Source organism: Oryctolagus cuniculus, chromosome 17 (assembly GCF_051225735.1).
Source record: "Oryctolagus cuniculus isolate XC-2025 breed Fujian yellow rabbit chromosome 17, ASM5122573v1, whole genome shotgun sequence".
In the NCBI taxonomy this organism is placed as follows: Eukaryota; Metazoa; Chordata; class Mammalia; order Lagomorpha; family Leporidae; genus Oryctolagus; species Oryctolagus cuniculus.
Window position 1 is genome coordinate 6,726,044 of NC_142883.1, and position 22,576 is coordinate 6,748,619.

The following is a 22,576-nucleotide window of genomic DNA, read 5'->3' on the forward strand; positions in this document are numbered from 1 at the left end:
CTTCCCGTGGGCGGGGTTACCGGTCGGCGCGGCCGGCGTCGCGCCACTGCGCAGGCGCAGGAGGGCGGTACCACGGCGGCTGCGACATGGGGGGGCGCGGAGGAGACGCCGGAAGTAGCGGTGGTACGGGTCCGACCGAGGGGTACTCACCGCCGGCAGCGTCCACCCGGGCGGCGGCAAGAGTCAAGGCCCGAGGGGGTGGGCGTGGCGGCCGCCGGAACACGACCCCGTCGGCTCCCTCGCGCAGTGCGGCGCCGCGGCGCTCCCTTCCACCGGCTGCCATGAGCGAGCGCCTGCGCCCCAGGTGAGAAGGAAGGGACCCCCGTGCCCTTCCCGCCGCTCGCTCGCCCGCCGGCGGGTCTGAGGGATGGAGCCGAGGGGGCGCGCGGGGTGAGGGGTCCGAGCCGGCGTGGGCCCCGCGGGGGCCTCCGTCTGGGGTGCGCTGGCGCCCGCGGGAGGAGGGGACAGGGATGCGCGAGTGGCCGGCTGCCTGGTCCCTGCGGGCGCGACTCCCGCGGGTCCCGGCTGCCCCGTCTCCATCTCCCGCCCCGCGCCCCGGTCTCCTCCTACTCGGAATGGAGTCAGGTCGGTCCCGGAAGAGAGACGGTGGCCCTGGGGCGTCCGTGCCCTAAATTGAGGCGGGTGGGGGGGGAGGCAGGGAGGGAGCCCCCGAGGGCGCCGGTCGGGGCTCGCCAAGGTCAGGTGGGCGGCGGGGATTAGGTGCGGCCGAGAGCCGGGGCGGGTGCGATCCTGGCCGCGGCGGCCTGCAGCAGGATTCTAAACTGTTTGGGAGCCGAGCCGTTTGGCTCCGAGGCCGGCCGACCCGCCGTCTTCCCGCCCAGCCTGGGCCGGGGGCTTTTGTGCCTGCCGCGTGCGGAGCTGGAGAGAGTTTGGTCAGGGTACCCCGGGGCGGAGAGGGCCAGCTTTGTTTCGGGTTGGAGCTCCAGGTGAGGCCGAGGGGGTCACCCAGCCCCGGCTCTGCCGGCGGCTGGTTTTTCCTGGGTCGTCCCGGGCTCGCCGCTCTTCGGCCGCAGGCGCGGAGTGAGTTCGGGGGTCCCGGCGCGATGTTGCTGGGGCCGGCCCCCTGCGCCGGCGGCGGTCGGCAGCCCTTCCTCGAGGCCCCTGCGTGGAAACGGGATTTTGCCGTGACTTCGGGGTCCTTAAGGGAAACCCGGGGTCGCCCGAGCTGCTGCCTTGGACTGCTGGTCTGGGCGCGCAGCAGGTGGACCTAAAACCTCTGCTGGGGTGGACAAGAAGCGGGGCCTGTCACTCCCGGGCCGTGGGAAGTAGGAGCAGATGCAATAGCTTCACCTGATGGCCGTTGTGTCCGCTTCCCAAACGTGGTTCCCTTGATAATCTCGTGTAGTTCCCTCTGATAATCCCGGGTCGTTCCCTTGATAATCCCGGGTGGTTCCCTTGATAATCTCGGGTCGTTCCCTCTGATAATCTCGGGTCGATCCCTCTGATAATCTCAGGTAGGGTCATTCCCTCTGATAATCTCCTGGGGAATCTTAGGTATCTGGGAGAAGTTTTAAATACTTCCTACCAGAGCTTTCCCTTTCCCCAGGCCTGCGTCCCCACCGTCCAGATGTGTTTATGCCGGTGGGTTCCTTTTCCCCGCGGAGCAGTCACGTCCCCCTGTCTGCGGCCCACCCTTCAGAGGGGTCCTCGGCTCTGCACAGGCTCCTCTTCGCCTTTCTCTTCGCGCTGTGTCCCTGGGGTCGGAGGGAGCAGCTGCGCCAGCGTCCGCTCACTCGGAATCTGTTTGCTTACTCCTAGGAGGAGAGCTGGGGCTGAGCTGGGGCTATTCCAGACCGGTCCACGGCCGCCTGGCCCTGCCGCAGAGGGGGGTGTGGCCAGGAGGTCTGTGCTTGCCTGTAACAGAGCCTCACCTCGGATTCACTTGTTACTTAAACAGGCTTTTTTTTAACCTCATATTTATTGGGAATGTTTTTTGCACTAAGAAGAAAGAGTTCCACTTTTAAAAAGTCTGGAAGCCACCGCACTCACGCGCTCGGCTTGCTGCTTTGCTGCCCTCCAGCGTGCTGGAGGCGGCCTCCTCAAGTGGGGCGCGGGCTGGAGCCGGCCTCCTCAAGTGGGGCGCGTGCTGGAGCCGGCCTCCTAGGAGGCTGAAGCAGGGAGCAGCACCTGTGCTCAGACGGCCAGGGGCGCGTCTGATCAGTTGCAGGGTGCGGGGAAATTACAGCCTGGCCTGCGACATTGGTGCGGAAAGGTGTAATCTGCCCGGATGCACCGGTAGGATGTGCATGAAGGTGTAGCCGTGCCAATTATTACACAGCATGTTGAAGGAAAGCTGTTTCAAGGCTGGAATCTGCTAGTAGCCTAGAAAAAGGCCAGTGAACCCTGGGTACGGGCCTTCTTGGACTAGTACCATCCAAGAAATGGGCCACCTGTGGGCCAGAGAGAAAATTCTGGTACCATGAGAAATGTGCTGGTTACGAGGCGGTGATGTTGCGTGGGCTTTTCCCGGGGTTAGGCTGAAATGCACAGGGCCTGCCGGTCCTCCATTCTCTCATCCTTTGTGCCATGCGGCTCCCTGGCAGTCACGTCCTTGTCACCGGAAAGCCGTTCCCCATTGTGAACACAGAAACGCACATGTTGACCAGGTCGCAGGTTCGGTGAGGGTGACTCAGCAGCCCAGGGCACCAGGCGGCTGTCGTCCCGCTGATAAAGTGGGTGTGCAGGCGGCGTCTTGCTGCTGGGGAGTTTCTCTGGCGAGGCCCCTGGCGTCCCGTCTGCTGCTGCTTTGCCACTGCCGCAGTTCTGTGATCATGAGCGCGAGAGTAGAAGTCGCAATTGTATGATAGTCGCACAGCCACTCAGTGACCTTTAAAAGCTGATATCCATCTATTTTTTTAACCTCTTGGCAGCGAGGTAAGGAGTGGAAATGATGACCTTATTTCAAAGCAGCTGAATTTTAGAATGAGGGAAATGGGGTCGCCTAGTGCAGATTGGTTTAAGTTTTATCAGAAGCACACACTCACTGTCATTCCAAATCTAAAGAGATCCGTACTCTATATTAATAAAGTTACATATATTCAGAATGTTGCCGAATCAGAGAATTGAGCTCAGGGTTATAATTAATTTTTTTTAAAGATTTACTTATATTTTTTATGAAAGAGAGGGAGAGAGAGAGATCTTTGATCTGTCACTCCTGTCCCCAGATACTTGCACTGGCCATTGGTCAGGCTGAAGCCAGGAACCCCATCTGGATCTCATGTGCGTGTGCAGGGACTCAGCAACTTGAACCATCATTTGCTGGTTCCCGGGCTGTGGGTAGGAAGCTGGATCAGAAGCGGAGGGGCCAGGACTTGAGCCAGCACCAGACAGCACCAGCCCCTAGCTGCGTGCGCCCCTCTGCGTGCCTCGGAAGGTACTGAATTAAGCATCCGCAGCACTTAGACCCTGACCCGTAGGTGTAAGTCCCGCCCCAGAAAGCAACTCCACTTCCCTGAGAAGCATCTAACTGTGCAGGAAACATAGAAGCTCTTCTTCTCTCACAGCCTTTTGGCCCTTTATTTAAATTTGAAACTTGAAGAATTTTATTTTAATGGGTACTTACTGCTCCTTTGCGTCTAGGGGCCTCTGGCTGGCCCTGCCCAATAGAACTTTATGCCACAGGGGCAGTGTCCTCCATCTGTGCTGTCCAGTGGCAGCAGCCACTAGCTGCAGGGGCCACTTCCCATGAAAATGTGGCTACTGTGACCTAGGAACTGGGTGTTTAGTTCCAGTTATTGTAATTTTAAATAGCTGTGTGTGGCTCATGGCTGCTATATTGGATAGTACAGCCAGGCAGTGGGACTCTGTTACACCTCCTGTATTTCCCGTTTCCGACTGGGGTTGAAGCCTTCTGCCTGCCTAACCCTGTGCGGAATGTGCAGAGTCTGTCACTTGCACCTGAGAACACTTGCCTGAGGAAGACGTGTGGTTTTCCTTTCAGCCTAGAAATTGTAAGCGGCTCGTGCTGCAGACAAGCTGTGGTCTCGGAGCAACAACCCGGCGAGGTGGCTGCCGGCTGGTGGAGCTGGCTGGGGTGGGCAGGGTGGGAGCCCAGTGTGAACAAGAGCTGCTTTTCCAGTGGCTACCCAGCACAGTAATCACTGGGGGGACGTGTTTGCTTAGTCTGATAATTGGGGAAAAATCAGGGATGAAGACAGCTAAAGTTTAAAGGGCTGTTTCTGTGTAGCCAGCAATTTTATGAGGATTTTCTGGGAATACAGGCAAAGGCAGCCATTCTTGAATGTGGAAAGGGAGTAAAATTAGGTAATTTGGAATTGTGATTTCAAGGAGTGTGGAAGGAAGAAAACCTTAATCAGACAGAGCTTGCAGTCTTAGTCATTGACCTCTTCCTGTTCTTATTTAATTCCCGGCATCCATTTAAAATGTTCAGGCTTCTTTTTAGAAATTAGCTTAACTAATTTAAGCTTGACTTTACTGTTGCTCTCTTAGATTTTTGTTCCCAGAGCCCAATGACGGTATTGTTCTAACTTTAACCCATTGGGATATAATGGGATGAATGATCTCTTCTCAGGCAGGGGTGGGAAATTTATGTGAGTATGTTGCATGGTTTACCTTTTAGGATCAATTGTTGGATTTTCTTTTTCCTCCTTGTGATTTAATTTCAGGAAAAGGAGAAGGAATGGCAATGAAGAGGAGAACCACCTCCCCCCCCAGACCAAAAGAAGTAGCAGAAACCCTGTCTTTCAGGATTCCTGGGACACAGAGGTAGGAGTTACAGTCACGTAGTCTCTTGTTCTCACTGCTAGGCTGCACAACCCAGATTCTGCTGTGTAATTAAAGCAAATTTTGTTTATTAAAAAAAACGATTTTCAGTAGTTTCAACATCCCCTCACGCTCTCTTTGTGAGACATGTCCCCTTTGGTGAAGGTGTGTGGCCTCTCCCAAGTAAACCCCACAGATTCTCTCTCTCTGTCTCTCATACACACACACTCCCTCTGTCTCTGTCTCCCTCCTCTGCGTCTCACACACACACACACACACACACACACACTCTCTCTCTCTCTCTCTCTCCTCCCTCCTTCCCTCTCTCCCTTCCTCTCCTTTTCTGTCTCTCAAACACATACTCTCTCTCCCTCTTTCTGTCTCTCACACATTCACTTGATGTGTAGTAGAAGTTTCAGGGTCCTTTGAAAGCCCATTTTTGAACTCCCTATTTTACATTTCAGAAACAAAGTTATTTTCTGATAGTTATAAACCATTATCATTAAGTTTATCGTTGTCATTGTTGCTTCAGTTCACATGTCTTAATAGAGACTTTAAACATGCAGAATATATAAGGTGTGTTTCTTCAAAACCCCCTTTGAGGTGTTCTGGCTTTTTATTGTGTGTGGGCAGGGAGGCTGGTGGAAGGAGAGCTCTTGGTTTCCTGAGAGAATGCTGCAGTTGGTATATTGGGGAGAAATTTTTTGTGCAGTTGGAAGGCTGCTGTGGTAGGGAAGGGAAGCCAACACTTAAGTAATGCTTCTATTAGATTATACACCTAAAGACTTTGACTCTCTGAAAGAATTAAAAAAAAAAAAAGATTTATTTATTTGAAAGGTAAAATTACAGAGAGGCAGGGGGTGGGGTGGGGTGGGGTGTGGAGAGACAGAGATCTTCCATGTGCTGGTTCACTCCCCTGATGGCTGCAATGGCCGGAGCTAGGCCCATCTGAAGTAAAGAGCCTGTAAAATAATTTGTGCTTTAACTAGTTCTTGACAATAGGATTTGACCTATTTCCAGTCTTTCTTTATCAATAATTCAAAGTAACTCCCCCCAGGGGGAAAATCAGTAACTGTCATGTAATGATATTAATTTAGGAAACAGTAAGGAACAAGTTAAGATTAGAATCTGCCGATATGGAGGCTGGAGTTTCTCTAGCGTGTTTCCCTCTCCCTTTCAGATCTTATCTGCTCTGTTTTTTCCTTTTTTTTGTTTTTGAATGGTTAACAGAAAAGTAGTTGAGCTTTTGTTTAATGTGATAGAGATATCAGAGATGAAAGAAAACCAAAGGTTCCAAGCTACCATGAACATCTGATGATAAAACTGTAGTTGTGTTTTAGAGTCTATTATTATTTTGGATTTTAAGACAATTCATTAAAAGACTTTGCAGAAGTTACTGTTTGTTTACCTGTGTTTGTGTGAGTCCTGCTGTGTGACGTCCACATTAATTCACAGGTGTACCAGGTCTAACTCTCTGCATTAACCTTTTTTCCCTGTAGTTACAGTTTTGATGCCTGAGAGCAGAAATAGAAATTGTTATCTTTTTTTTAAATAAACATTTCTGCTTTTTGATTTTAAGTAAGACAAATGCTTTAGTATTAGTGTTAATTGTTTGTATAAGATGACCTTTGCTTGCTTTCTAAAATCTATATGCTAGTATCCCAGAAGAAAATAAGGTGTTGTTATTCAATCTCATGGGTCACACACACCTCGTTCTTACTTGTCCAGAGGAATTCACCTGTTGAGCCGCTGTGTGATTAGTAATCTGAGGGGGAGACTAGTTGTCTTCGTTGCGGTGGAGGTCAGTGCGGGTAACTTTTATCGGAGCCCACTGGGAGTCTAGACTGTTACAGCATGAGTCCCAGCCTGGCTCCTGGAGCATCTCCCAGAGCAGCATCTTGTGCTGTGCCTACGAGTGCGGTACTAACCAGTCGGGGTCCCTCCCGAGTGCGATACTAACCAGTCGGGGTCCCTCCCGAGTGCGGTACTAACCAGTCGGGGTCCCTCCCGAGTGCGGTACTAACCAGTCGGGGTCCCTCCCGAGTGCGGTACTAACCAGTCGGGGTCCCTCCCGAGTGCGATACTAACCAGTCGGGGTCCCTCCCGAGTGCAGTACTAACCAGTCGGGGTCAAAGGGCGAGCCAGGGAGCACCTTTCAGATGGAAGGGAAGCCAGACGAATCGAGGTTTCACGGCTCTAGGACGTCATTATGTTGGCAGCGCACGGCAGGTTTAGGGGCGTTTGACTGCTTTCTGACAGTTGTATAAAACAAAATGATTCATTATGATTATTTTTTAAATTAACTAAGGGAATCAGTGGCAAACAGGTACCATTCCATTCCTTATTTTTTTTTTTTTAAGGATTTAGTTACTTGAAAGGCAGAGTTAGATCTTTCATCTGCTGGTTCACTCCCCAAATGGCTGCAATGACCAGGGCTGGGCCAGGCCAAAGCCAGGAGCCAGGAACATCTGGGTCTCCCATGTGGGTACAGGAGCCAAGCACTTGGGCCGTCTTCTGCTATTTTCCCAGGCCATCAGGAAGGAGCTGGATTCGAAGTGGATCAGCCGGGACTCGAACCAGCACTCGTATGGGATGCCAGTGCCATAGGTGGCAGCTTTACCTGCTACGCCACAGCACTGGTCCCCACATTCAACTGTTAACTTTTGCTGTAAGTAAATCGTAGTCACCTGTGAAATGAAGCTAGTATTTGTCTCTTTTCCTAGATACTCTGAAGTGAAAGCTGATTTTTCAAATTAATTGTATAAAGAGAAACTTTAGGGGCCGGCGCTGTGGTGAAGTGGGTTAAAGCCCTGGCCTGAAGCGCCAGCATCCCATATGGGCGCTGGTTTGAGTCCCAGCTGCTCCTCTTCTGATCCAGCTCTCTGCTGTGGCCTGGGAAGGCAGTGGAGGATGGCCCAATTCCCTGGACCCCTGCACCCACGTGGGAGACCCGGAAGAAGCTCCTGGCTCCTGGCTTGGGATCAGTGCAGCTCCGGCCGTTTCGGCCATCTGGGGAGTGAACCAGCAGATGGAAGACCTCTCTCTCTGTCTCAACCTCTCTCTGTAACTCCGTCTTTCAAATAAATAAAGTAAACCTTAGAAAAAAAAAGAAACTTTATTTTGTTTGCATTTTCTTCCTTCCATTTTATATATATATTTTAAATTTTTCTTTTCTTTTTTTTTTTTGGTGGGGGAGGCAGAGGGAGAGAGAAAGTGCTCACCCTTCTGCTGATTCACTTCCTAAATGCCCACGATGGCTGGGTCTGGCCAAGCTGAAGCCAGGGCTGCGGGACTCCCTGTGAGTCTCCCGTGCAGTTGGCAGGAACCCAGCAGGGTGAGCCGTGGCAGCTGCCTGGCGGGGTGTGCTCGGGCAGGAAGCGGAAACTGGGAGCAGCGCTGGGTTTCCGTCTAGGCCGTTCAGTGTGAGATGCAGGCACCTCAGCGTGGCACGTTAAGCTCTGTGCCACATGCCCTTCCCTAGGGGTTATTGTCTCCAGTTTTCAGAAGGAAAAGTTGGGAGCCAGGACAATGAAGTCACTTGCCAAAGACACTGATTACTGAGAGGCAGGGAGAGCAGGGCCCCAGTTGGACAAATGCTGATGTATATGCCGTCACTAGCGGGCAGAGCGCAGGGCTGAAGGGACCTCACCGAGGAACGGGCCTCGCTGGGATCACAGGGACAGAAAAGAACAGTTCTTCTCTCCTATTTCTTTTAATTGGGAAAAAAAATTTTTTTAAAAGATTTATTTATTTGAAAGGCAAAGTTACAGAGAGGCAGAGAGATGAGAGAGGGCTCCACCGGTCCACCTCCCACATGCCTGCAGTGACTAGGGCTGTGCCAGGCTGGAGCCAGCGTCCAGGTTCTCCATCTGGACCTCCCACGGGGCTCCAAGTGCGTGGCCGTCTGCTCCTGCTCTCCCAGGCACGTTTGCGGGGAGCTGGTTCAGAAGCAGAGCAGCCTGAACTAACTGGCGCTCTTGTGGGAGGCTGGTGTTGCAGGAGGCAGCTCGGCCTGCCGCACCCGCCGCAACGCTGGCCCCTGGAGGATATTTGTCCCAGTAAGTGCTGTGATAAGTTACTAGCTATAAAGCAGTTAGCTAGAAGAAATTGGGGTCTGAATTTTTTTCCCAGAACTCTGTAACTAGTGCTAGAATCTTTAAATCTTTAAATTTGAATGTTGACTCCAGTGAGCCTTTGAATACCATTTTTAAAATTGGATATAAATTTACTAGTATGATTAAGATACTTTTTTTGTAAAGTTGTTGGGGACAAACCATGTGAGTTGATGTCTAGATCAGGCTCAGTTTTCTCTGGTTAGCAAGAAAGGGAGTGCTTGTTAATTTGTCTCCATGATAGATCCTGGGGCTGTTGTTTGGATGGTGAAAACCTGCAAGGTTTACCTTGGCTGATTCTGTTTAGTGTGAGTTGTGTCTTTACAATTAGTAGGCGTAATTGTCTTTACTTTCAATACCTTTGTGTACAAATTAGGAGTTTCCATGTGAAATTGGCTTCTGATTCATAAATACCTGAGAAATAAAAGTAATGCCTTTTTTAAATACAAAAGCCTCAATTTTTTAAAGCCTTCACCTTGACTTATCAAGACTGTTTTGATTTTTCAGGCCACTGTGAACTAGCATCAAATAAAATGAAAACTGTTGGAAATAAAATAGAAGTAGTTCATTGCAACAGCCTGTGCCCCCTTTGTCGTGTCTACTAAAAGGGACAATTTTTAATGTCAGTAGAGGCAGGACCAAAATAATGAAAATAATAATAATAATAATAATAGTAATACCAGAACCAGGAGATCCATGGATTTTTTTTTTTTTTTTTTTTTTAAACAGGCAGAGTGGACAGTGAGAGAGAGAGACAGACAGAAAGGTCTTCCTTTTGCCATTGGTTCACCCTCCAATGGCCGCTGCGGCTGGTGCACTGCGCCTATCCGAAGGCAGGAGCCAGTACTTCTCCTGGTCTCCCATGGGGTGCAGGGCCCAAGCACTTGGGCCATCCTCCACTGCACTCCCTGGCCACAGCAGAGAGCTGGCCTGGAAGAGGGGCAACCGGGACAGAATCTGGCGCCCCGACCGGGCCTAGAACCCAGGGTGCCGGCGCCGCTAGGCGGAGGATTAGCCTAGTGAGCCGTGGCGCCGGCAATCCATAGATCTTTAAAGTTAAGATTCTCTAAGTTTGTTTAACTGATAAGAATTAGCTGAGTGTTAAATGATATTCTTTTTAGACCAGTCTGGATTTAGATGATGTCAGGAATGATCAGCAAGATTTTTCAAATGCTATTGCAAAACCCTTAGTTTCTGCCTACCCTATCTATAACCTTAGTATACGGTACATCCCAAGAGTCAGACCTGTTGTGGCAGATTCTGTTGGGTGAAACTGGTAGGGTTGTGTGTTTAAATCCTGTAGAAAATTCACTTTGGGAAATTAACTTCTTAAGTGATCCCTTCAGGGTGGAAGAACTGTCCTGTTAATCTGATTGTAGAGTACATTTGAAAAAACTTTGCTCACAGTTTAAGCCTTTGACATTTTTAAAAAAATTATTTACTTATTTATTTGAAAATCAGAGTTTACACAGAGAGGAGAGGCAGAGAGAGAGAGAGAGGTCTTCCATCTGCTGGTTTACTCCCCAGACAGCCGCAATGGCCGGAGCTACGCTGATCCGAAGCCAGGAGCTTCTTCTGGGTCTCCCACGCAGGTGCAGGGGCCCAAGGACTTGGGCCATCTTCTGCTGCTATCCCAGGCCACAGCAGAGAGCCGGATCAGAAGTGGAGCAGCTGGGTCTTGAACCGGTGCCCATATGGGATGCTGGCGCTTCAGGCCAGAGTGTTAACCCACTGCGCCACAGCACCGGCCCCTGAAATGTTAAGAATATATTGCATCAGCTCATAGCTACCCCAGGAAGTTTTCTTTTGTTGTTTTTTTAAAGGCAGAGTGAAGTACAGGCACACATGCAGAGACACAGTGTGCGTCCATCCACTGTTATTTTACCTAAGTGCCTGCCAGGTCTGGGCCAGGCAGAAGCCAGGAGCCAGGAACTCTGTCCATGTGTCCAGCATGAGTGACAGGGACCCAAGTACTTGAGCTGTCATCCTCCGAGGACACATTAGTAGGGAGGTGGATTGGAGGCAGCTATCAGGGACGTGAACCAGGGATGTGGTAGGTGTCCTGTGTGGTGGCCTAACGTGCAACGCCGTAATGCCCGCCCCCTCAGTAGCTTCTTTCTGAAACTAAATGTTTTCTAAAGAAATCTTTTTTTATTTATTTGGAAGGCTGGGTGGGGGTGGAGAGAGAGATCCCTTGCGCTGTGCCAGGAGCTTGGAGCTCAGTCTGGGTCTTGCGTGGGTGCAAGGGACCCAACTGCTTGAGCCTCCCCTGCTGGCTCCCAGGGCGCACACTGACGGGAAGCTGGGACTTCAGTCCAGGCACTGCAGTGTGGAATGTGGGCTCCCAAGCTGGGTCTTAACACTCATTTCCTAAAGCAATGTGAAAGTCTGTTACTAAATACATAAGAGATACACGTACATATCTTTTTAAAAATTTGTTTTTAAAGATGTACCTATTTATTTGGAAGGCAGTTAGAGAGACAGGGAGAGAGAGGAGGTAGATATCTTCCTTTGCTGGTTCACGCCCCAGTGTCTGCAGTGGCCAGGGCTGGGCCAGGCCAAAGCCAGGGTCTCCCACGCAGGTGCAGGGGCCCAAGGACTTGGGCCATCTTCCACTGCTTTCCCAGGCGCATTAGAAGGGAGCCGGATTGGAAGTGGAACAGCAGAGACTCGAACAGGCATCCATATGGCATGCTGGCAGTAGCCTTCTACGCCACAGTGCTGCCCTCAGGGGAATTTTGTTTATTTTTAAAGAGTTTATTTATTTGAGAAAGAGGTCTTCCACCCGCTGGTTCGCTCACCAAATGACCACAACGGCTAGAGCTCTGCCGATCCGAAGCCAGGAGCCAGGAGCTTCTTCCGGGTCTCCCACGTGGGTGCAGGGGCCCAAGGACCTGGGCCATCTTCCACTGCTTTCCCAGGCCATAGTAGAGAGCTTGATCAGAAGAGGAGCAGCTGGGACTTGAACAGGTGCCGATATGGGATGCCGGTGCTACAGGCAGAGTCTTAACCCACTACGCCACAGCACTTTTCTAAGGGTTATGAGGTACTTTAAAAAGTTAATGGACTGGGGCCGGCACTGCGGTGTAGCGGGTAAAGCTGCTGCCGGAATCCCATATGGACACCTGTTCAAGTCCCGGCTGCTCCACTTCCAATCCAGCTCTGTGCTATGGCCTGGGAAAGCAGTAGAAGATGGCTCAAGTCCTTGGGCCCCTGTACCCATGTGGGAGACCTGGAGGAAGTGCCTGGCTCCTGGCTCCTGGCTTCGGATTGGTGCAGTTCCGGCTGTTGTGGCCAACTGGGGAGTGAACCAGTAGATGGAAGACCTCTCTCACTCTCTGCCTCACCTTCTCTTCTCTCTGTGTAACTCTGACTTACAAATAAATAAATAAATATATATATATATTTTTTTTAGAAAAAAGTTAATGGAAGGGTCAATTTTGTGGTGCAGTGAATTGAGCTGCAGCTTGTAACTCCAGTACCCCATGTGGGCACTGGTTCCACTCCCAGCTGCTCTGCCTGTGGTCCAGCTCCCTGCCAGTGTGCCTGGGAAAGCCTCAGAAGGTGGCCTAAGTGCTTAGGTCCCTGCCACCCATGTGAGAGACCTAGATGGAGTTCTTGGTTCCTGGCTCCACCTGGCCCATCTGTGGCTGTTGTCATCTGGGGAGTGAACCAGTGGATGGCAGTTATTTCTCTGTCTTCTCTCACTCTGCCTTTCAAATAAATAAGTCTTTTTTTAAAAAGTTGAAATTGCGTATTATGAGAAACTGCATGTATTTCAAAAATTTTTTGTGCCAAAATACCTTATTTATTCCCATTTTCCCACTATTGTAGTTCCCTTCATATTAGGAGAAATGTCAGGGTTGTTTCTGCCATGGATGTACATGGGTTGTCTCTAGACGGACCTCACACCTGGAATGGTGGGATTACGGGTGGGCTCAGCTGAGGGCAGACGCCCCTTGCTGCAGCTTCCGCGCCGTGGGCCCAGTGATGAGCTCCTTCCGTGTCTGTCCTCTTCTGCTGGGGTCTTCCCTTCCAGTGCAGAGGAGGGAGTGGGCCCTGGCCTGCTGGCAGCCTCTCCTGCGGGTTCCTGTCCAGCCTCCAGGGTGTTCCCTCCCGTCCTCCTCTGCTCTGCCCCCCAGCTTCCTGTGTGCTCTCTGAGCGTCTCCACCCCATGGCTTCAGTTGCCTGCTGCCTCGTTCGGAACTTCCTCATTGCCTCTCCTTCCTTTCTTTGGACCCTGGCTTCCTCCTTGACTCTGCTAAGCAAACTGGCCAAGGCTCACCGTGGCCTTCCCAGCCCAGCACACACTTACGAGCTGAGCCGCTGTTTGCTGGGCCTGGGCCTGGGCCTGGCTGCTCCAGGTCAGCTGGTCGTTTCCTTCACCTCCCTCCTTCCTTGCGTTCCGCAGTTCCCAGGCCTTCTGCTTGATGTGTGAGAAAACCTGCCAGTGGGCTGCCGCAACCCTCAGCCCGAGCATGAGGATGGCTGTGTCTTTTTAAATTGCCTTTAAAAAAAAAAAAAAAAAAAAACAAAAAACAAAACTTATTCATTTATTTGAAAGGCCAAAGAGAGAGAGAGAGAGAGAGAGAGAGAATCTTCCAGGTGCTGGTTCATTCCCTTAATAGCCACAGTGGCTGGGATTGGGCGAAGCTCAATCCTGGTCTCGCTGGGTAGCTGGTACCTAAGTACTTGGCTGTCACCTGCTGATTTCCCGGTGGAAAGTGGATTAGCCAGGGCTCTGATATGGGATGCAGGCGGTGTAAGCAGTGGCTTTACCTGCTGTACCACAGCATTGGGACTGGCTACTTCCTTTTAAAAATTAATTGGGACTGGCATTGTGGCACAGTGGGTTAACCACAGCCTGTGATGCTGGCACCCCATATGGGGGCACTGGCCATGTCTTGACTGCTCTACTTCCTGTTCAGCCCCCTGAAAATGTTCCTGAGAAAGCAGAAGAGGACCCAAGTGGTGGGTCCCTGCCACCCATGTGGGAGACCCAAGTGAATTTCCTGGCTGCTGGCTTTGGCCTGGCTCAGTTCTACCTGTTGCAGTCATTTGGTGTATCAGAGGACGTAACATCTCTTTGTCACCCTGCATTTCAAATAAATACATTTTTTTTAAAGTCAATTAAAAAAAATCTGCTGGTTCACCTTCCAAGTGCCGCCACACCCGGGACTGCTAGCCCTGGGCACTTCATGCAGGTCTCCCATGAGGGCGGCATGAGCCCAGCTTGAGTCATGAGCATGCCTTATGTGCACAGAACCTCGGGGAAGCTTCACAGCTCCTGGTAATCTGTCTTGCTGTCACCCACTCTTCCTGCTGTGTGGGCCCAGCCACGCCACTGTTCCTCCCCAAACACTCTTCGGATCTGCTCGTGCAATTCTCAGTTTGCCACCCCATCTCTATTTTTTTTTTTTAATTCATTTTATCTATTTGAAAGACAGAGCCACAGAGAGGCAGAAAAAGAGAGAGGAGTCCTCCGTCCAGTGGTTCTCTCCACAAATGGCCATAATGGCTGGAGCTGAGCCGATCCGAAGCCAGGAGCCAACCCCTTGTCTCCCACGTGGGTGCAGGGGCCCAACTACTTGGACCATCTTCCACTGCTTTCCCAGGTGCATCAGCAGGGAGCTGGATGGGAAGTAGAGCAGCTGGTGCCGCAGGCCGGGGCTTTAACTACCCCCCCCCCCCCCCCCCGGTCTCTTAGACGTCCTCTTCATCCCTGGAGGCTCTGCTGAGAGCTTGTTCTCAGTCAGCAGTCATGGCCAGACTCCTGGGCTGTGGACCGTCATCGTCAGTGGGTGCAGCGCCATTTTCTTGCTGATTAGGCCCAGTGGGTATTTCCTGAATGGTGGGGGCTGCCTGATGATGTCTCTTTGCACATCGTGTGCACAAAGACGTTTGCACAGTGGTTGGTCATGAGGACAGCCAGTGCCCTGCTATTCGCCCAGTGTGGTCCTGAGGTGGGCCCTGGGTGTTAATACTTTTTTTTTTTTTTTTAAAGATTTACTTAGTTGAAAGGCAGAGTGATGGGGAGAGAAGGAAAGAGATCTTCTACCTGCTGTTTGACTCCCCAAATGCCTGCAACAGCTGGAGTTGCGCCAGGCGGAAGTCACAAGGCCGGAACTCCCGTCTGGGTCTCCCGTGTGGGTGCCCAAGCGCTTGGGCCAATTTCCACTGCCTTCTCCGGGCTCAGTCACAGGAAGCCGAACAGGAAACAGAGCAGCTGGGACTCTAACCAGCACTCTGATAGGGGATGCCAGCATTGCAGAGGTGTCTGACACCAGCCCCATGTAGAGCCCACTGCAGAGCCTAGGCCGTGCGGGGCAGCCCCGTGTCCGCCGAGGGGCTGCAGTTGGGCATCCTGGCAGGTTTTGTTTCCGTCTACGCTGACTCCCTTTCCATGCAGGTCTCTCAGCAGGACTCGCCTTTGTCTGTCTGGAGAGATTCTTTGCCAGTCTTCATACATTTACTGCTTTTGGTTCCTATTCATGGATTTGAAAGGGATTTTAACTTTGCAGATTGTGGCCTTCGTCTCCGTGGATTGGTCATACAGATTTGTCTTGAAAATATCCTGGTCGTGTGTCAGCACTAAGTCCGAGTGGAAATTGAGAGGAGGGAAGCTGGGCTGTGTGGCACCTCGCTCTGAGACACTGTCCGACGGGAGTGTTTACAGGAGCCAGGGTCCTGGCAGCAGGAGTTGTGTCTGATGGGCTTTCTCGGCCCGAAGTCTTTGACTCTCCTTTTCTTTCAGTAACAGAATTTGCTGTCTTTCAGGAACAGGTGAAACAAGGTAAATGCTAGGATGGCAGTAGTGTTGGCGCAACCATGTACCATCAGGTAGTGGCTTTCTCCCCAGGCATTCAGAGTAAAAAGCTTCACCAAGTGTGGTAAACACATTTTTTTTCCCAAAAGATTTATTTAGAAAGAGGGAGAATCAGAGATATTTCATCCACTGGCTCATTCTCAGGTGGCTGAATGGCTGGGGGGGGGGGGCAGGCCAAAAGCCAGGAGCCCAGAGCTTCTTCAGGTGTTCCACATGGGTGCAGGGGCCCAACACTTGAGCCGCCTTCTGCTGCTTTCCCAGGTGCATTAGCAGGGGGCTGCATCCAAAGTGGGGCAGCCAGATCTTGAACTGGCACTGCTGTGAGATACCAGCATTGTAGGCAGGCTTAACCTGCTGCATCACCATGCCAGCCCCAAGATTATGTATTTATGTGTTTGAAAAGCAGAGCCATAAGAGAGAGAGAAATAAGTATTTCGTTTGTTGGTTTACTCCCCAATGGCCAATGCTGGGACTTGGCCAGGCTGAAGCCAGGAACCTGGAACTTCATCTGGGTCCTCCATGTGGGGGCAGGGCCCCAAGCACTCAGGTTGTCTTCCGTTGCTTTCCCTGGAACAGCCGCAAGGAGCCAGGCCTGAAGCAGAGCAGCTGGGGCGCAGACAGGTGCTCTGATGTGTGAAGCTGGTGTTGCAAGCAGTGGCTTACCCCACTGCACCGCCACGCTAGCCCTGGGTTTTTGGTTTTAGAAGACAAAACAGTTTTACAGCTAGATATATCTGGATTTTTTTTTTTTTTTTAAGATTTATTTATTTGAAAGGCAGAGTTACAGAGGGAGAGACAGAAAGAAATCATCTTCCATCTGCTGGCTTATTCTCCAAATGGCTGCAATGGCTGAGGCTGGGCCAGTCCATAGCCAGGAGCTTTTTCTGGGTTTCCCATGTGGGTGGAGGGGTCTAAGGACTTGAGTGATCTTCCACTGCTTTCCCAGGAGCACTGGCAGGGAGCTGAATCGGAAGTGGAGCAGCTGGGACTCGAACCTGTGCCTGTATGGGATGCCAGTGTCACAGGTGGTGGCTTTACCTGCTGTGCCACGATGTTGGCCCGTGCTGGGTATACCTTAAGATACTGATTGAGACTTAAAATTCAGTGTTATTCCTTTAGGGTTAAAAGTAAGTAATGACTGCATTGTTTAAGTAGGTTACTTTAGTGGTTGCCAGTGTCAAGACTGACTACAACTTTAAAACTTTGTTGACCCTGTCCTGTAAGAATTTTTAGTTTTGTCACCAAGTACATACCAAATACGTGTAAATTTGAATAACTGAAAAGAAGTTTGACATAACAGTATTCCTTACTGTGTTGAACATTTTCATTTGTTTGTGCTTGCTGCTACTCACTATTGGGTTTTACTCTAAATTTGAGAAGGTCTGGTGCACCTGTAGATGGTGGACATTCCCTGTGTCTCCCTGAATGTGAGAAGACTGCCTGAACTGTCAGAAAATGGGAATCACATTATGTTGTAGAGAAATGTACAGTGGGGCTTAAAAAATTGGCAGAAACTGAACTAAAAGATTCTGCTGTTTTTACCTTTCCCAGTAATGTACGTGTAGTGTTTATGTGTATTAAAATAGCACACAGAGTGCCTTCGCCTGGACTCTACGTTGGCTGTTTTTAATAGTTTGATATCATCGGGCTGCTCAGTGCAAGTGAAGGCAGCTGAGGCGGTCTTACAGGTTCTTGAGTAGTTAAGGAGGTAAAGCAGGCTTCCGAAAGTCTTATTGACAGTATCTATAGCTTTTTCTTTTTTTAATTTGAAAGACAGAGAAAGGCTGGCGCCGTGGCTCAATAGGCTAATCCTCCACCTTGCGGCGCCGGCACACTGGGTTCTAGTCCCGGTTGGGGCGCCGGATTCTGTCCCGGTTGCCCCTCTTCCAGGCCAGCTCTCTGCTATGGCCAGGGAGTGCAGTGGAGGATGGCCCAGGTGCTTGGGCCCTGCACCCCATGGGAGACCAGGAAAAAGCACCTGGATCCTGGCTCCTGCCATCGGATCAGCGCGGTGCGCCGGCTGCAGCGGCGGCCATTGGAGGGTGAACCAACGGCAAAGAAAGACCTTTCTCTCTCTCTCTCACTGTCCACTCTGCCTGTCAAAAAAAAAAAAATAAAAAAAAAAAAATAAAAAATGAAAGACAGAGAAACACAAATATCCCACCTGCTGGTTCCCTCCTGAAATGCCCCCGGATCTGGGGCTGGGTCAGGCTGAAGGCAGGACCCGGGAACTCAGTCCCAGACTCCCGTGTGGTTGGCAGGGAGCCAAGGACTTGAGCCATCACGTGTTGCCCCAGGGTGTGGGTTAGCAGGAAGCTGGATGTGGAGTGGAGCCAGGACTGGAACTAGGCACTCCAGGATGGGATGCAGGTGTCCCGGGTGAGGCGGCAACCACTGTGCCCAAAGACCTGGCCCTCAGGAGCTTTCGAAAACCTCAGTCTTACTTTTGTAGGCGCTTTTTAGTAAGTAGAAGTTAAAACAGAAGGTCTAAATCCTAAATGTTTTGTTATCTTTTCTAGACTATTTTTGGTGTACATATATGTGTGTAAATCTTAAAGAAAAACATTAAACATATCGGGTGACATACACGCTATTTAGTATAAACTAAAATGTTAAAGCCTTTTTTTTCTGTTTTAGAACTCCTACATCTCTTCATTATTGGCCAATAGAATTTCATTGTATTTATGTATACAGTGGATGTATTATAATGGAACCAATTCTGTATTGTTAGGTGTTTATGTATGCTAAGTTTTTAGTCCCCTTATACATGTTTCTATAAAGTTGAGTGGCAAGATTTAAAAAATGAATTAGAAGCTACATTTACCCCCTTTTTAAAAACTGTAGAAATTTTTTCTAATCTGTTTATTTTACAGAATTTCTACTTTTTCTCAGAGTAATGTTACCCTTGGTATTAAAGTGTGAAGTAGATATTTGAGATGAAAACTTGACTTTGCTAGAAACTGATTCAAGTTTTGCCTTGATTTTCAGACAGTGCCTGTAACGAAAAACAGTAAAGAGAACAGACTAAGAGGAAACAAAGCGTTCTGCGCGGTGGGTTTCTCCTCCAGTGCAGTGACCTCCTTGTTAAACACCGACTGCCGGTGCATGTGCCGCTCTGGGTTGTCGTACCAGGTCAGGAGAGGCCTGTGGGGCAGAGCTTGGATCTTGAATTGATTTTGACCTCTTTTATCTTCAGTTTAATTAACTCTGCTGCTGACCTTGCCATCTGACTTCATTCCAGAAACGTGTTAGAGTATGTTTGTGAAGTTCCTCCTTGACTGTGGGCAGGCTGTCACCTGTTACCCACGCGCAGTGACCTATGTTAACAGTGGCTCCAGATGACATGTGGACCATGACAAGTCTTAGGTTTATTACTGATGGATGCTTTGTGAATTTTGCTTTGCTGTTAATTTTTTTTTTCTTTTTGCATCTTCTCAAGATGTAGCTAACCTTTGGCTCAGAAACAACTACAGTTTGGTTTAAAAATCACTGGATTGTAGTGAAACTCTGATCACATTGCAAAAAAGTTATAGAGAGCAACCATAATCTTTTCATTCTAACAGTAATATTTTTCCATTTTTTTTAAAAGACTTATTCACTTATTTGAAAGAGTTAGAGAGGAGACAGAGATCTTCCAACTGCTGGTTTATTCCTTAAATGGCCTCAATGGCTCTGGCTGGGCCAGGCCGAAGCCAGGAGCCATTAACTTCTGGGTCTTCCACATGGATGCAGGGGCCCAAAGACTTGGGCCATCTTCCACTGCTTTCCCAGGCCACAGCAGAGAGCTGGATGGGAAGTGGAGCAGCCGGACTCAAACTGGTGCCCACATGGGATCCGACACTGCAGACAGCAGCTCAACCTGCCGTGCCACAGTGCTGCTCCCTCCATTCAACAGAGAGATCTATCCGCTGGTTCACTCCCCAGGTGGCTGCAATCGCTAGCAGTGGGCTAGGCTGAAACCAGGAGCCGGGAGCTTCATTTGGGTCTCCCATGAGGGTGGCAGGGGCCCAAGCACTTGGGCCATTTTCTGCTGCTTTTCCTAGGCCATGAGCAGGGAGCTGGATGGGAACAGGAACCAGCACCCACGTGAAATGCAGGCATTGCACTTGGCAGCCTGACCTGCTATACCATCATGCTGGCCCCCAAGTCATTTTTGTGATGTGTAGATTTTACTTGTTTGTAAGAGGACATTTCAAAGCCAGTGTCTTTGTTTAAGGGAGCATGAATTTGGATGCATCCAAAAGCCAAGTTAAAAAGGCATAAAGCAGATGATTAATTACTACAGTCCTAACTTTCTCAGGCATTGCTTTCTTCTATTCCATTATTATGTTGAGTTTAATACAGGAATTGCTAATCAGGTTATTGGCATTGTCATTTATTAGAAATGCCATATTAAAACTGTAAAATACTATAATTCTGAAAGGACTCTTTAGCTTTACCTTACCTTTTGGGATGCCTAATGTTGGAAGGCAGGAATTTCAGGTTACTTTTTTTTTTTAAGATTTATTTATTTGAGGCCGGCGCTGTGGCTCACTAGGCTAATCTTCCACCTGCGGTGCCGGTACTCCGGGTTCTAGTCCCGGTTGGGGCACCGGTTCTGTCCCGGTTGCGCCTCTTCTTCCAGTCCAGCTCTCTGCTGTGGCCTGGGAAGGCAGTGGAGGATGGCCCAAGTACTTGGGCCCTGCACCCGCATGGGAGACCAGGAGGAGGCACCTGGCTCCTGGCTTTGGATCAGCACAGCGCCGGCCATAGTAGACATTTGGGGGGGGTGAACCAACAGAAGAAGACCTTTCTCTCTGTCTCTCTCACTAATTCTTCCTGTCAAGAAAAAAAAATTTTTTTTTTTAATTTATTTGAGAGGTTGAATTACAGTGAGAGGGAGACAGAGAGAAAGGCCTTCCTTCTGCTATTTCACTCCCCAGATGGCCACAATGGCTAGAGCTGTGCCTATCCGAAGCCAGGAGCCAGGAGCTTCTTCCGGGTCTCCCACGTGGGTGCAGGGCCCGAGGACTTGGGCCATCTTCTACTGCTTTCCCAGGCCGTAGCAGAGAGCTGGATTGGAAGAGCAGCAGCCAGAACTCAAACTGGTGCCTATGTAGGATGCTGGTGCCGCAGGCAGAGGATTAATCCACTACGCCACAGCGCTGGCCCTTTCAAGTTCCTTTTATCTGAGTAGCTTCTTCCTGGTGACAAATAGACCAGGTCACGTAGTTTCATCCAAGAAAAAGTGAGGCTCGCTTGTGCACACACACGCACACCCACCCAAGCAGAGCGCTGAGCGGGGTGTGTGTTCTGCAGCTGTCGAGCGTCATTGTGTGTCTGTGATGAGAGGTCACAGGTTGCCTTGGGGTGTCATTTCTATCTTGTGCCCAGAAGCCTTCTATGTCATGGCTATACTTTATACCTGTACCCAGGACTGATCCTTGCCCTTGGAGGTTGAGAATTTTCATCACCAGAATGAATGGTGAAAGCAGACAGATGTAGAGTAGTAGGTGTACAGATGTAGTTGAAGGGATGTGGAGTTTGAGTCCAGTCCCTGCTGCCTCCCAGGGCTGTGCAGGGGGAGTAAATGCATTCCGCCTGCCCAGGTAGTTGTGAGGATGGAGTGAGAGGTCTTAGGTGAATGGATCTGTGTGTGAAGCCGAGCGGGAAGCAGCTCTGCTGTGCACAGGGGGCCACGGGGGCTCTGCAGCCGCGTCTGAGCGCTTCTTCTTTCCTTTCCAGTCCTCGAGCAGTGACAGCGGCGGCAGCAGCAGCAGCAGCAGCAGCAGCAGCATCCACAGCCCAGACAGGGCCAGCGGGGCTGAGAGCAGCTTGAGCCAGAGCATGGCGGGGTCCAGCCCCAACACCCCTCAGCCCGTGCCCGAGCAGTCTGCACTGTGCCACGGCCCTTACTTCCACATCAACCAGACCCTGAAGGAGGCGCACTTCCACAGCCTGCAGCACCGAGGGCGGCCTCCGACATGACGCGCCGGCTTCCTGCCTTCTGTGAAGGGACAGTGCTGTGCAGATTTTTCAGCTTACGATTTGTTTAAAAAAAAATTGCACACACACACAAAATGCCTGTTGGCTTTTCCGTCTATATTTGAAATAACAGGTTAACAGGCAGTTGTTTACTTGTGGTTTTGCTGCACTATTGCAATTTCAAAGGGGCTTTGAAGCAATTTTTTATAAGATTCTTTTGAGGGAGGAATCAGGTCCATTTCCAGGTAGTGGTATAAGGAAGTCTCATCTGCGTGTTGTATCCATAGTATGTCCAGTTCAGACTGATCGCCAGACCTGTCAAGTAGAATTCTACTTTATGTAAAAGGGCCTTTTAAAAATGCGGGATCTTCAATTTTTTAACTCAATAAACCAGTAAAGAGTATCTAGTTTCCATGAGAAAACATACCTTTTTTCCAAAATGTAGAGAGCTTGATTCAGTCTTGCACTGAAGTTAACTGCCATACTACCTCTTAGTGTGTAGACGTGCTATTGCAAGGACTCTGCTTCCCAAGAGGACGCCCAGGCTGACTGCGTGAGCGCCCTCCCCGGGAACGGCCTCCCGGCCTCCCGCTGCCTGTTACGCGTCGACTTCCAGGGAGAATCTCCTTCAGACTCTGGGGCACCCAGATCTCTCCTGTGTCAGTGCCCCCATCTGCACCGCAGACTGGGAGAAAACACGGCACAGCTCCAGTCGAGCGATGCGTGATGACGTGCGTGTCACGCACTTGCTCTGTCAGCAGCCTGTATGGTCTGGCACTGGTGCACGCTGATAAGCAGCAGACGCTATCTGCACTGATGCAGACTTGACAAGTACAGTGAGCTCCTGCACAGGGATTCACTCTGTGCTTAAAGCGACCCGGGCAGGAGCTAGGGGCTACACTCCCTCCTCGAAACTGGAACGGCTGGTGTG

The 22,576-nt window shown here is 50.4% G+C and overlaps 1 protein-coding gene across 9 annotated transcripts; it reads left to right on the forward strand.

Moving 5' to 3' along the window:
- Position 1: 1 nt before the first annotated feature.
- Positions 2 to 22,048, forward strand: VCF1 (VCP nuclear cofactor family member 1). Of its 9 annotated transcripts, none has more exons than XR_016223941.1 (5): positions 11 to 304; positions 4,647 to 4,746; positions 7,273 to 7,411; positions 18,670 to 18,813; positions 21,406 to 22,048. XR_016223941.1 is itself a non-coding variant. In XM_089317663.1 (5 exons), the coding sequence occupies exons 1-5, from the start codon at positions 576 to 578 to the stop codon at positions 21,646 to 21,648; spliced, it is 636 nt and encodes a 211-aa protein (XP_089173789.1). In that variant the 5' UTR covers positions 555 to 575; the 3' UTR covers positions 21,649 to 22,048. The 9 variants fall into 9 exon arrangements, 6 of the variants coding, with proteins under 6 accessions (XP_008269989.2, XP_008269990.2, XP_002719549.2 ...); XM_089317663.1 differs by lacking the exon at positions 11 to 304 and adding an exon at positions 555 to 585; XM_089317664.1 differs by lacking the exon at positions 11 to 304 and adding an exon at positions 555 to 585 and having other exon boundaries at positions 18,670 to 18,732.
- The last annotated feature ends 528 nt before the right edge of the window (positions 22,049 to 22,576 follow it).